The following is a 12,549-nucleotide window of genomic DNA, read 5'->3' as shown; positions in this document are numbered from 1 at the left end:
GCCCGGCTACGCCGCTGTAGGACTTTCCGTCTTGTTTTTGTCCACCACCTGTATTATATGTATAATGATGTAAACAACAACAACAACATGCATTTTAAAGGCCATTTTCCCTACGAGAGCGGGGGTTAGCCTTGCGGTCCCCATGACAATCTTCTCCATTTTGCCCCCCATGTATAATGATGTAAATAAGAACTAATTAAATTATGGGGTCATGAAGGCAAAGGGTCAGAGGTCATGTCAGGTAAGTATGTTGTTATCGAGGTAGGGATTTGAACTAAATAAAGTACATGTACCATCCATGAGACATATGTACAGATTTGATATTGAGGTTAAATGGTCTTGAGGCTTTTTGACCACAATACGTCCGTATCTAACTCTGTTTCGTGCAACATTACGGGGGCAACTTTAATCTTGATCAATAATTCCAAAAATATTATAAGCATTCAGAAAATGTGTGTCCCCAATCCTCAAAATTGCTCATAAAGCGTAAAATCGAATAATTTCGGTAAATAATGTCATTAAATTTTGCTGACCAGTCGATGCACGTGATGAAATAGGCCAATCAGCGTTACCGTATTTGACGCTCAGTGAAATTGATGACATAGTTTCCCAGAATAATCCAATCACGCTCGCCGTGCCATTGCACTGCGAACCAAAGATGGCGGCGCCCACGAAATGCAGTTCTACGGCGGATCGTTCATTTTCTTCAAATTTTTGCGTTATGCACGTAGATTCTACAACAAAAAGTAATTTCATCATGTTCAATTAATGAATCGTGTGAACGATTCGTCGATTTCGCTCGCAAATGGGTGAATTACGACTGCAAAGAGAGTGATATAGTTACCGAGATTGCAACAAAGCTTGGTATTGATTTTCACGATACTGCTACATGCATTGCGGCTCAGCCCTCGCCGTCGAGTAACATTGGCTACCACTACAATTGCTACAAGCGCTTCTGTGACATCAGTAAAATCAGAAGAAAAGAGAAGTCATTTGCAAAGAAATCTACTTCTCAAGGACAACAAGGTATGTGTAAATTCATGCACCATGCATTGAGAATGACTTTAAAATTAACTTATGTAACATTAGATTGGACATGTGAATAATGATGATGATTTGGTGGAAGACTAAGTTAGTGACTTTGTATCATGTTCAACTTTCTGTAGTAGTACAATTTTACTGTAATTTTGGAATCATGGTTATTCAGGGAATTATAAATGTCAATGATTTGATATTAAACTTAAAGCCATTATTGGAGGGGGCGGACATGGACTACAGGAACTTTTGCAAATCTGTTAACTGGGGATCAGCGAAGCAGGTGCATACAACAGCCTTCCATGTGTTTCCTGCAAATTCACCTCATATGTCTTTGTAGCCTCTATAGTGAGGCTATATATACTTTTATGATATTGTAAGTATAAATTTCACGGAAAAAAATATTACCATGTTATTTTGATGTAGGTATCAACTATAAGTTTTTGTTCTTTTTCATTAATACTCTTAGTATTATTATTATTATTATAAATGCACGTTATTAATTTATGAAGCCCAACAGATAATAACATGTTCACTGAACAATCTGATTAAAAAAGCCAGGAAGCCATCATACACTTCATGTACCATTTATTAATATGCATTTTCATCAACTGCTCGTGATAAATAAATTGAGCACCCCTTGTGCGTGGGGACATGGATATTCTTAATCAGTGACACATTTCCTACAAACGCATTAAAGTTTTAAGTTGCCCCCATCGTTGTTGCACGAAAATTGAAAATTAAGCGCATATGTACTGCATACCCTATGGCCTATTTAGGTCAAAGTTAGAGAAAGCAAAGACTTGATGTAGGCAGAGGCATTTCGGTCGACGTCACGATGTTGAATTATGTCTAGTTTTTATCTATCTTGTTTATTAATTCTACCCGGTGTGTACCCCGGTTTAGAATAGGTACACCATATCCCTGCGTGTCGTAAGAGGCGACTGAAAAGGGTTGGCGTCAGGAAGGGCATCCGGCCATAAAAACATTTCCTCAAAAAGAGAACCATGACAATTACAACTACATATGGGCAGGGTACAGCCCGAAGTACCCCGTGGGGGACCCCACTCCCTCGTCAAAACTCAAGGTGGGGAACCCGATCGAAGCAAGGGTGGAAATCACTCCATTTATGACGACGAAACGTCTGATGCCCGACGTGGAGATCGGTTTCTAAGTTTTGGGACATGGAATGTAGGGACAATGACAGGGAGATCAGGAGAAGTGGTGGAAGTATTGGTCAGATGAAGAGTGGACGTATGTTGTGTGCAGGAGACGAGATGGAAGGGAAGTGGTGTAAGAATGTTGAAGGGTAGGCAGGGACAGAAATACAAGTTTGTGTGGCAAGGGTGCCCAGAAGGCGTTAATGGTGTTGGTGTTCTGTTTTCTGAGGAGTTTGTAGACAGTGTGGTGAGTGTGACTAGAGTGAGTGAAAGGTTGATGATGGTGAAAATGATGATTGGAAAGCTCTTGGTGAACGTCATCTCGGGATATGCTCCGCAGGTTAGTCTGAGCGATGAAGAGGACAAGTTCTGGTGTGCAATAGAGAAGCTGATGGAAAACATGAAAGATAAGGAAGTTGTTGTGGTGGGAGGAGACATAAATGGACATGTGGGAAGGAGTATGGAAGGTTTTGAGGGAGTTCATGAGGGTTACGGATATGGTGTGAGAAATGGAGAAGGTGAAAGGATTTTGGAGTTTGCTGATGGAGCTGATTTGTTGATTTGTAATACTCAGTTCCAGAAAGAGGATAATAAGCTTGTTACATACACGTCAGGTGGGTCAACGACAACCGTTGACTACCTGATGGTACGTAGGCGAGATAGGGGGCACCTCGGGGACACAAAGGTGATCCCGGGGGCAGAGGCTGTTTCACAGCACCACTTGGTTGTCTCCGACATAAGGGTGAAAGGTGCGAGGAGAGCTCGGCGGGTGAAGTACCAACCGAGAATGAAGGTGTGGAGGTTGAAAGAGGTGACAGTGAGGGAGGCATTAAAAGAGAGGCTGAGTATGGTAGAGGATGATGTTGTTGAGCTTGAAAGAGGTTGGATGTCAATGAAAGATAGTCTGTTGGGAGCCGTTGTTGAGGTATGTGGATGGACAAAAGGACCACTGAGGCACTCGGAAACATGGTGGTGGGATGATGAAGTTGGAAAGAAGATTGACAAGAAGAGGAAGAAGTTCAAGGAGTGGCAGAAGGGTATGGGGGCAGAAAAGGCAGAGCATGAAAGTTATAAGGCAGCCAAGAAGGCTGCAAAGAAAGGGGTAGCAAAAGCGTAGGAGGCATGCAGGAAAATGTTCGGAGAACGCTTGGATTTGGAAGAGGGTCAGAGAGCGGTATTCAGGATTGCAAAGCACATAGCGAAAGAGAGGTGTGATGTGATGGGGGTGAGTTGCTTGAAGGATGAAGTAGGACAAATCGTTGTGGACCCAGATGGAATTAAAGGAAGATGGAAGAGATATATGGAAATACTGTTGAATGCAGAGAAGGAATGGGATGGCAACATAGAAAGTAACCCAGTTTTAGGACCAGCAGAGAAGATAACCGAGAAGGAAGTTGAGGAAGCGATAAAAGCAATGAAGAGAAGAAAAGCGGGAGGGCCGACGGGAGTTGTGGGAGATATGACGAAGGCAGCGGGAAATTGGGGTGTGAAGAGAATGACAGAGATCTGCAATCTGGTGGTGAAAGAAGGCCACATTCCAGTGGATTGGGAACTGAGTACCCTAGTCCCTCTATACAAGGGGAAAGGTGACCCTCTGGGCTGTGGCTCGTATCGAGCGATAAAGTTATTGGAGCATGGAATGAAGGTATTGGAAAGGGTGTTCGCGAGGAGGATAAGGAAGAAAATGAAGATTGACGAAATGCAGTTTGGATTTATGCCAGGAAGAGGAACGACAGACTCGCTTTTTATTGTGAGGCAGTTGCAGGAGAAGTACATGGAGAAGAGGAAGAGATTGTTTCTTGGGTTTGTTGATCTGGAGAAAGCATTTGATAGGTTCCACGTGAAGTAGTGACATGGGCATTGAGGAAGTTAGGAGTGGAGGAGGAACAGAGTAGTGATGGCAATGTACAAAAGAGCGCTCACAGCTGTCAGGACGAAGGACGGGAACAGTGGTGAGTTTGAGGTGGAGGTGGGAGTGCATCAGCGGTCGGTACCTAGTCCACTACTATTTGTAGCTGTGATGGAGGTGCTGGCTCAGAACGTAAAGGAGGGTTTACCGTGGGAGTTGTTGTACGCAGATGATCTGGTGTTGATTGCAGAAAGTATGGATGGTCTGAAGGTGAATATCGGAAAAACGAAGGTGATGGCAAGTGGTAAAGCATGTGATGAGGTGGAAAGAAGTGGGAAGTGGCCGTGTGCTGTGTGCAGGAAGGTTGTCGGAGTGAATTCCATTCAATGTACAATGTGCGCTGAGTGGGTTCATCAAAAATGTAGTGGTTTGAGATGGTCATTAACCAGTGTGGCAGCTACATTCAAGTGCAAGGTGTGCACAGAGGGAGCTGCAGATGGAGGAAATGTTGAGTTGGATCTTGGAGACTGCGTGAAGCTGGAAGGTGTGAAAACATTTTGGTACCTAGGAGACATGCTGAATGGAGAAGGTGGATCAGCCTCGGCAACGGTTGCTAGAGTGAGATGTGCACGGAAGAAGTTTCAGGAACTGAGTGGCGTGCTGACTAGGAGGGGAGTGTCGTCGAACCTGAAGGGAAAGGTGTATGCTGCATGTGTGAGAAGTGTTATGATTTATGGGAGCGAGACATGGGTAATGAACGTAGAGCAGCAACGAAGGCTGGAAAGGGTGGAAATGTGAATGGTTCGGTGGATGTGCGGAGTATCGTTGAGAGAGAGGAAGACAAATGATGAATTGCGAAAGCTGATGGGAATAGAGCCTGTGATGGATGCTGTGAAGAGAAACAGTTTGAGATGGTTTGGTCATGTGTTGAGGAAGGATGATAGTGACTGGTTGAGAAGAGTGATGGAAATGAATGTAGAAGGAAGTAGAGGACGGGGAAGACCGAGAAAGACTTGGCTAAAGATGGTCGAAGAAGAAATGCGGGCAAGGGGGTTAACAAGGGGAGATGCAGAAAATAGGGCAAAATGGAGAAGATTGTCATGGGGACCGCAAGGTTGACCCCCGCTCTTGCAGGGAAAATGGCTTTAAAATACCTGTTGTTATTTATTAATTGTGTTTGAATTTACAATTTGTATTTTATTTATTTTTTTATTTATTTTTTTATTGCAGGACCGAGAGTGAAATTGAATCTGGGGCTGAACAATCAACCAGCCGTGCAAATGAGCAAGACCAGAGCCGTGCACGCATCCTGGCTGTCATCTCGGCCGTGGCCGCTGTTGCTTCTGAATTACTTGAAATAGCACTTAATCGAGCTGGTACGGGATTGCGTGATAAAGCCACTTGGCCTTTCATACATCTATTACAACTCTACTCTGGAATCCAGAGGGTTGGGATTGGCAGTGATGGAGATATATAGACGTGCAAGGGTTCCAAGAATGAGCACACCACAGTTTAGGCGAACACACCATTTTCAAACTCTGCACCACTCTCACGCTATGCACCACTCTCACGCTCTGCGCATTTCTCACACTCTTCATCCTTCTCACGCTCTGCACCATTCTCACGCTCTGCACCCTTCTCACACTCTGCGTCTTTCTCACACTCTGCACCCTTCTCACACTCTGCACCCTTCTCACACTCTGCTCCCTTCTCACGCTCTGCTCCCTTCTCACGCTCTGCACCCTTCTCATGCTCTGCACCCTTCTCATGCTCTGCACCCTTCTCATGCTCTGCACCCTTCTCACGCTCTGCACCCTTCTCACGCTCTGCACTGCTCTCACGCTCTGCACCCTTCTCATGCTCTGCACCCTTCTCATGCTCTGCACCCTTCTCATGCTCTGCACCCTTCTCATGCTCTGCACCCTTCTCATACTCTGCACCCTTCTCACACTCTGCACCCTTCTCACACTCTGCACCCTTCTCACACTCTGCACCCATCTCGCACTCTGCACCGTTCTCGCACTCTGCACCATTCTCATATTCTGCACATTTCATTTTTAAAATTAAACTTTGTAAATGCAATCAACATTGTGGGAGACATGAAACGTAACAATTTTTGGGATTTTACCCCTTGTCCATGCTCCAGGGGGTGGTGGCTTCGGATTAAATGGGTCAAAACAGAATATATATTTTTAACTCAAAGTTTGATATTGGGTCATTCCTGGTGGAACTCTTTTGCCATCTTTCAACTTTGCTTGAGGTGGGAAGCATGGGGACTTGCGATGGTGCGTTATCGACTTCACTCTCGTTTTATTTACTGTTGTATTATCTCCAACAATTAAGTTATTTTCCACATTCAAATTGGTCATTGGTTACCCTTTTTAAGGTAAAATGTGTAGGTTTAGTTTACCTTTTTTCATCAGGTTCAGCAATTGGAGCCGACTTTGTGGTATTGCATATCAGATATTGCGGTGTAAATCTGTGTGAAGGCAGCATTTTTGAGGTTTTGCATTCTCAGCTTGTAAATAACGAAGCCAGCCCCAAGATTATAGTATCCTTATCGGATTGTTGTTACAATCCAGCTTATCCCACTTTTAACATTTGGAGCAGAGATAATCTGGTTGCCCTGCCTCGGCGCATCCACATGTTACAGTTCATTCATCATGGTGAATCCTTAACGGCCCTCATGGCAATTTGGAATTGGGTCAAAATGCTGCAGAAGAAAAGCAACTCCACCCACATCTTCCTCACCGAATAACATAAAAACATTTCAAACACCATTTAGTGTCTAATTGCAAAAAACATTGCTCAGCTGGTTGGGTATATTTATATATTATTTGTTTAGATTGAGAAAGTGAAAGCCATTTTTACAACATTGAAACTGTGATTTGTGACGCTCAGTTCTTCTTTTTTTATTTTATGCTAGCATCTAATTATTGATGGAGAAGAATGTCCAAATATTATTTGTATTTACAGGAAAAGGATGATAAGAGGTAACAGTGTAAATTAGAAAATCAAAGGCCAAGTACATTTGGAGATGACGATGTACATTTACGAGAATTACAAGGATTTTAGGTGAGCATAGACGGTGAGCATAGGGCATCGACCCAAGGGTCACAGCATCAGAAGTGTCAGGGCAGACAAACCAAACAGGCCGAAGCTTAAGAAAAACTTCCAAGTTGATACAAATTAATTTTATCCTGGTTGGTATTGAGGATGTACACGTGTCCATATGTTGTTTTTACTCAGGTGATGATACCCCTGAGGTGCTGAGCTCATCTTGCCTCATTTCGCTTTTGCTTCCACTGGTGTTGGCTCAGGTCAGCCCTGTAGCTGCTTCACACCCAAAGGTACATGGTCACACATGACTCTTTTCTTCTAGCTTCAGGTACATCTATTGCAAAAACAATCGAGGTGCAAACTCTAAATTTAACATTAACACACCCGGTCTCTCTTAATGGTACTTCTTCTCCAGGTCTCCGTGGAGGTGTTCTCCCTGGTCCAGCAATTGCTCCCTATGGTTGCCCTACTCAATCAGAAGTTTGCACCTCCAACGTTCAACCCAAATCAATCGATCGAGAGTGTTTCCGGCACCCAGCCAGACTCAAACTCTATGGTCTGCACTACCTCCAACCATTACGCAACACTGGAGAGTGAGCACCCTTACAAACAGGCTACCGTTTGCCATTACCAAGTAAGATCCTTTGTCTCTTATATTGGACCTTTTCTCACTACAAATGGCGGTGTTGCATTGTTGTCATCTATTATTATTTAATTTTTAATACAACTCACTAGGTTTCCTTTCCTGAGTCCGTGCGATGGATGACTGTGGAGTTCGACTCTCAGTGCAGCACTGCACAGCCGGAAGATTGCCTTCGCTTATGTATACCTCACCAGCCATCGCAGAGCATCGGCCCAGCAATGTCCCAGCATGCTTCGGATATGCAGTCCGGCATTCTGGAGCTGCGCCGATTCTCTGGCTCTACTGGATGGCCTGGCATGACATTAGTATTTCCAGGTTGGCAATCAGGAAGGCTTGTTTGCTTTTAAAACTTTTTACAGCATAGGCGAGCAGACTGCATGGCAGCAGCATACCTTGACGCAAACTTTTTTTTAAATGCAAACTTTGCTAAGGTGAGTCAATCCAAGAAAACTGTCTTATTGTTCCAATCCTGCAATTAATATTTGATTATATGATCTTTCACACAGGAAATGAGTTGGTGTTTTCATTGGAGACTGCCTCGGATTACGTGAAGGATGACAAGGCTTCCTTTTATGGCTTTAAATGTTCTGTAATCGGCTACGAATTCAGCCCAGGCTCGGATGAGGTGAAGGCAAATGTGATGGTTTTCTTGTCCTTTCAACTTGAATATGCCGATCACGAATGAAGCTCCAGATGTGACCTTTCTGAATTTTGACTTATTTTGACATTCGAGGTTCCCTTGTGGTTTTACGATGTGTGTTTTCTCGCCAGGGAATAATTCTGCTCGAGAAAGAGCTTTCTCACCTGGGCAGCATGTGTTCGACATCACTCATGAAAAAGGAGCTTTGTCTCTTGCCAGGTAAGTTCCTCTCAAATGTGTCGTTCTGAGATCCTCCAATTATGTTTGACAAAAGATTAATTGATGCTTTTTCTCTTTTATATTGATGTGGCTCGGGCAGTCATTTTTTTTTTGCCGCTTTCGCTAATTTCTATGCCAAATCGAAGATGTTGGGACAACACGTGAGCACGCGTTTTGATCCCTCTCTTACTCTGCGCCTCTTCTTTCTTTATTTTGGTTTGCTCTCACAACTCTCTTCACTGAATTTGATTGAACGTAAGCATTTATTTGTGGACCGAACCTGCAGGCATTCCATTTATATTTTACCTTACCTCCATGTGCTTGCAGCTGGAGGAGGTTCCGACACCGAGACTGACTTGGAGATTATGGAAGAGGCTGCGTTGCAGGTGATAACATTTACATACCATTGTCGCTGTACCATTCCGAACATAACATCGTTATCATTGTAAAAAAAAAAAAGAAGTGTATATATATATGTAATTTTCTTGATGATATGCCCACATAGGTGTACAAGGTGCACTCGGGCTTGTTGGGCAAGGGGTTGGCATTGGCCCATGCACCCACAATCCATGAGGCGCTTGAAGATAACCTGCCCCTGAGCCAGCAGTGTACCGAGCGGGCCTTCCTCGACGATTTCACGTCGTGCTGCCCAGGCACGAGCGGTGGGCGCCTTGCCAGGTTATCATTACTTCTATGCATACTTACTTGCTTCTCTTAACCCAACTTGTTTTGTCTCATTATTAGCTTTTCCTTACCCCTACTCTTATTTACCTTCAATAAATGTTTTTGAACAAAATGAGCTCGTACTAAACGTGTGTTGGTTTCTCTCTACAGGTGGCTACAGCCAGATTCATATGTGGAGCCTCGGCAGACGAGCGTGCTGCTGCGACAGGATGAGCTGCGTTGTAGTTGGCCATCCATAATTTCTGTACAAACTCGTGACCAATATGGGGAACCGGTCCATGGACCAAACCTGAAGGTTTTTTTTGGATATGCTTCCATTTTATTTTTTGCTTGCTCTCTTTCAAAATAGTTCTTTGAAGTGGCAAGTCACCATCTCGTTTTATTCCCGAATACTATTCCTGATCTTTTATATTCTCTGCACTGACTCTACTCTCCTATCCACTCCCACTTCTCCATATTTATTATATTGTCACCTTTTCCTATCTGCTTACATGTTTGATGTCGAATCAGCCCACTTGGTTCCTTTGGCTTATGCCCCGACTTGTGCGGCCTATGTTTGTTCCTTTCCCATTTCTCCCTTGTATGACAATGACAACTTCCTCTGCTGCATTGCTGCGTCACTCTCACCACTCTGCTATTCAGTTAATCCAATCAATCACTGTATAAAAAGGAATTTTACATTTATTTATCAATAAAGGTGTTTGTTTTTTTTTGGTTTTTTAAAAATCAATTTATTTTAATTCCAATCCGGAAATCTTTGTCAGGCGTCTTGCTTCTGGCTCGTTTTATCACAAATAAATGATTTTTGTTTTCTTTTAACTACCATTTCTCTTTTTTTCCTTTATATTTTGCTCTTTAAATTATTGTACTCTTATTACTCACCACCCCTCCCCCACCATCTTCCCAGGTCGAGGTCAAGGCTGTGCCACGGGGACAGAAGTCTAGCTTGTCAGAGGTTGAGGCAAAGAAGTACCACATCCCCGGCTCTCAGAGCCCCGCTATACTCCTCGGAGACCTCACGTTCGGAGGCCTACCCTGCCCAAAGCTCGAGGCTCCTTATGAGCCAACACTCATCCGCGATACGTGCTACACTGCTATTACCATGATGAAGGTGAGAGGATGCTTAGCTTTGTTTTTATGCCTCCACTGACGAAGTCGCTGGAGGAATTGTGTTTTCAGGTTGTCCGTCCGGCTGTCCATTTGTGATATGTTTTCATTACCGCGATAACTTGAGAATGGCTGAAGGGATTTAAATCAAACTTAAATTTAACTTAGATCAAGTATGTACTATGATGTAAAGAGGAACTGATTCGATTTTGAGGTCATGAGGTCAAAGTTCATGTTCGGCAAAGAAATTTGTTACCGAGCTAATTTGTGAACCAATGATTAGATTTTGACAACACTTGGTACAAGTATATATTTTGATGCAAAGAGCAACTGATTAGATTTCGGTGGAAAGATGTCAAAGGTCAGACTCTGTAATACGTTTTCGTTACTGTGATAAAATAAGAACGGCTGAAGAGAACTAAGTCAGTAAAACTTGGTGTAAGTATGCATAATGATGTAAAGATAAATGTATTTGATTATGAGGTCAGAGGTCCCATCGGCTAGAAATTCTGTTACTGCAGCAACTTATGAACCAGTGATGGGATTTTGACGAAACTTGATGTAAGTATATACAGTATATATTTATAAAAGGTCAGAGGTCATGTCAGGTAAAAATGTGATAACTTGAGAACAGCTGAAGGGATTTAAATCAAACTTGGTACAAGTATTATAATGATGTAATAATGTGGGCGGAGGCACATCGGTCGAAGTGCTGCGCTAGTTTTGGCTCTGTTCTGCTCTTCGAGTATGATTACTGTTACGTGTTCCTCCCCGACCTCCTGGTCCCGGTATACCTCTGAGCCCCGAGAGGAACCACGGCAGAAAAATATGTTATTCCGTGTCAAAATCGATATTGAAACCACACCAATGGTTATCCACAAACAAATAATATATTAAAAAGCACACAGGAATAACAATACAACAATGATAGCAATCAACCATACAATCAATATATCTTAAGATGGTACTGTTACGGATTCTGGGTTTAGGTGAATTATTATTCATGTCATTGCTTATTAATGTTTATTCTATTAAAGGTTGTTGTGGTTAAATGGTTAGAGGCTCCGGATAGGATAACAGGAGACCGGAAACGGGATGGTGAACCGGAAGAGAAGAGAGACACGAGGTCCGGGAGAAGCGGCCATCTTCTTCCTCGCCCAGCTCCGACGCGAGCGGTGTCGATATTGATCAGCGTTGGGAACGCTGAGTTTGAATAGTCCGTCTGGCGAAAGGAGTTACCGGCGCGGGGTAATTACCGGTTACGCGTCAAATTGCCGTGGGTTCCTGCACGGAACCCCGCGTCCGACACCGTTTACCTCAACGTCTACAAGGACGCGTACGGCAGGCGCCTTGGGCCTCGCGCGCTTTGCGAGCCCCGAAGCCGCGATCACGAGCACCGACCTCGGTGGGCTGCCGAGGAGGTGTCCGCGGCAGCAGCCGTTGCCGGTACGGGACGTGCACGGTGGAAGCACGTCAGGAAGGGTCCGTTCAACCGCCCGCGTGCGGAGATCGAACTACAGGAGTACAGAGACATTGTGAGAGACATTGACCATGGAGGGAGTCGTGAGTGGGGCTCAAGGGAGGAATATATAAGATGGCCATCTTAGAGCTATTGTTGATGAGTCTACACCATTGATTGTTGATTGTTGTTGATGGATTGAGAATATATTATTAATTAATCCGGATCCTTGGTGTGGGGTTGCTTATTGACCTGAATTGTTTGTGTCTTTCATATTGATTGCATTACGACAGCGTATAAATCAGATATCTTTCTGGTGGGGTCCTGCCACGGTCCGGGGGTCACCAAGACCAGGTAGTTACCGGGAGGACCACGTAACAGTACCATCCTCGAAGGTAATATCACTCACTGCGCTCCCAGTGTATGAAAAGGAACCCTACTCAATGTCTCTATAACTCAAAGGTGATCCCGGCGATGAGGTGAGTAATGGGGTGTAGGCAATGCGTGGACCGTCCCGTAGTCCAAACCCACAGCAAACTGGCGGCGAAAAAGGAAAGCCCAAAGGCGCGATCCAGACTTGCACCGTCACCGTTCAATCGGCGAACCGCAACGTAATCTTCAAATGCCGCTTTTGCACACCCATCCCCGGCAAACGACCGGAGGGTGAGACAAGCTGACATGGAAAAACCTTTG

General features: G+C 44.1%; 1 protein-coding gene across 1 annotated transcript in view; it reads left to right on the top strand.

Annotated features, from left to right (window-relative positions):
* MYCBP2 (MYC binding protein 2) overlaps positions 1–12,549 on the top strand; it is a 381,848-nt gene that overhangs the window by 189,829 nt on the left and 179,470 nt on the right. The window contains 10 exon segments of the mRNA XM_078766193.1: positions 5,275–5,420; positions 7,294–7,394; positions 7,520–7,738; positions 7,840–8,062; positions 8,254–8,372; positions 8,519–8,606; positions 8,934–8,992; positions 9,112–9,284; positions 9,441–9,585; positions 10,198–10,401. Coding sequence (XP_078622319.1) covers positions 5,275–5,420; positions 7,294–7,394; positions 7,520–7,738; positions 7,840–8,062; positions 8,254–8,372; positions 8,519–8,606; positions 8,934–8,992; positions 9,112–9,284; positions 9,441–9,585; positions 10,198–10,401 — 1,477 coding nt within the window.

The sequence above is a fragment of the Myxine glutinosa genome, chromosome 12 (genome assembly GCF_964187855.1).
Source record: "Myxine glutinosa chromosome 12, kmMyxGlut1.1, whole genome shotgun sequence".
In the NCBI taxonomy this organism is placed as follows: Eukaryota; Metazoa; Chordata; class Myxini; order Myxiniformes; family Myxinidae; genus Myxine; species Myxine glutinosa.
The sequence above is the reverse complement of the archived record's forward strand: the minus strand, read 5'-3'. Positions and strand labels throughout refer to the sequence as shown.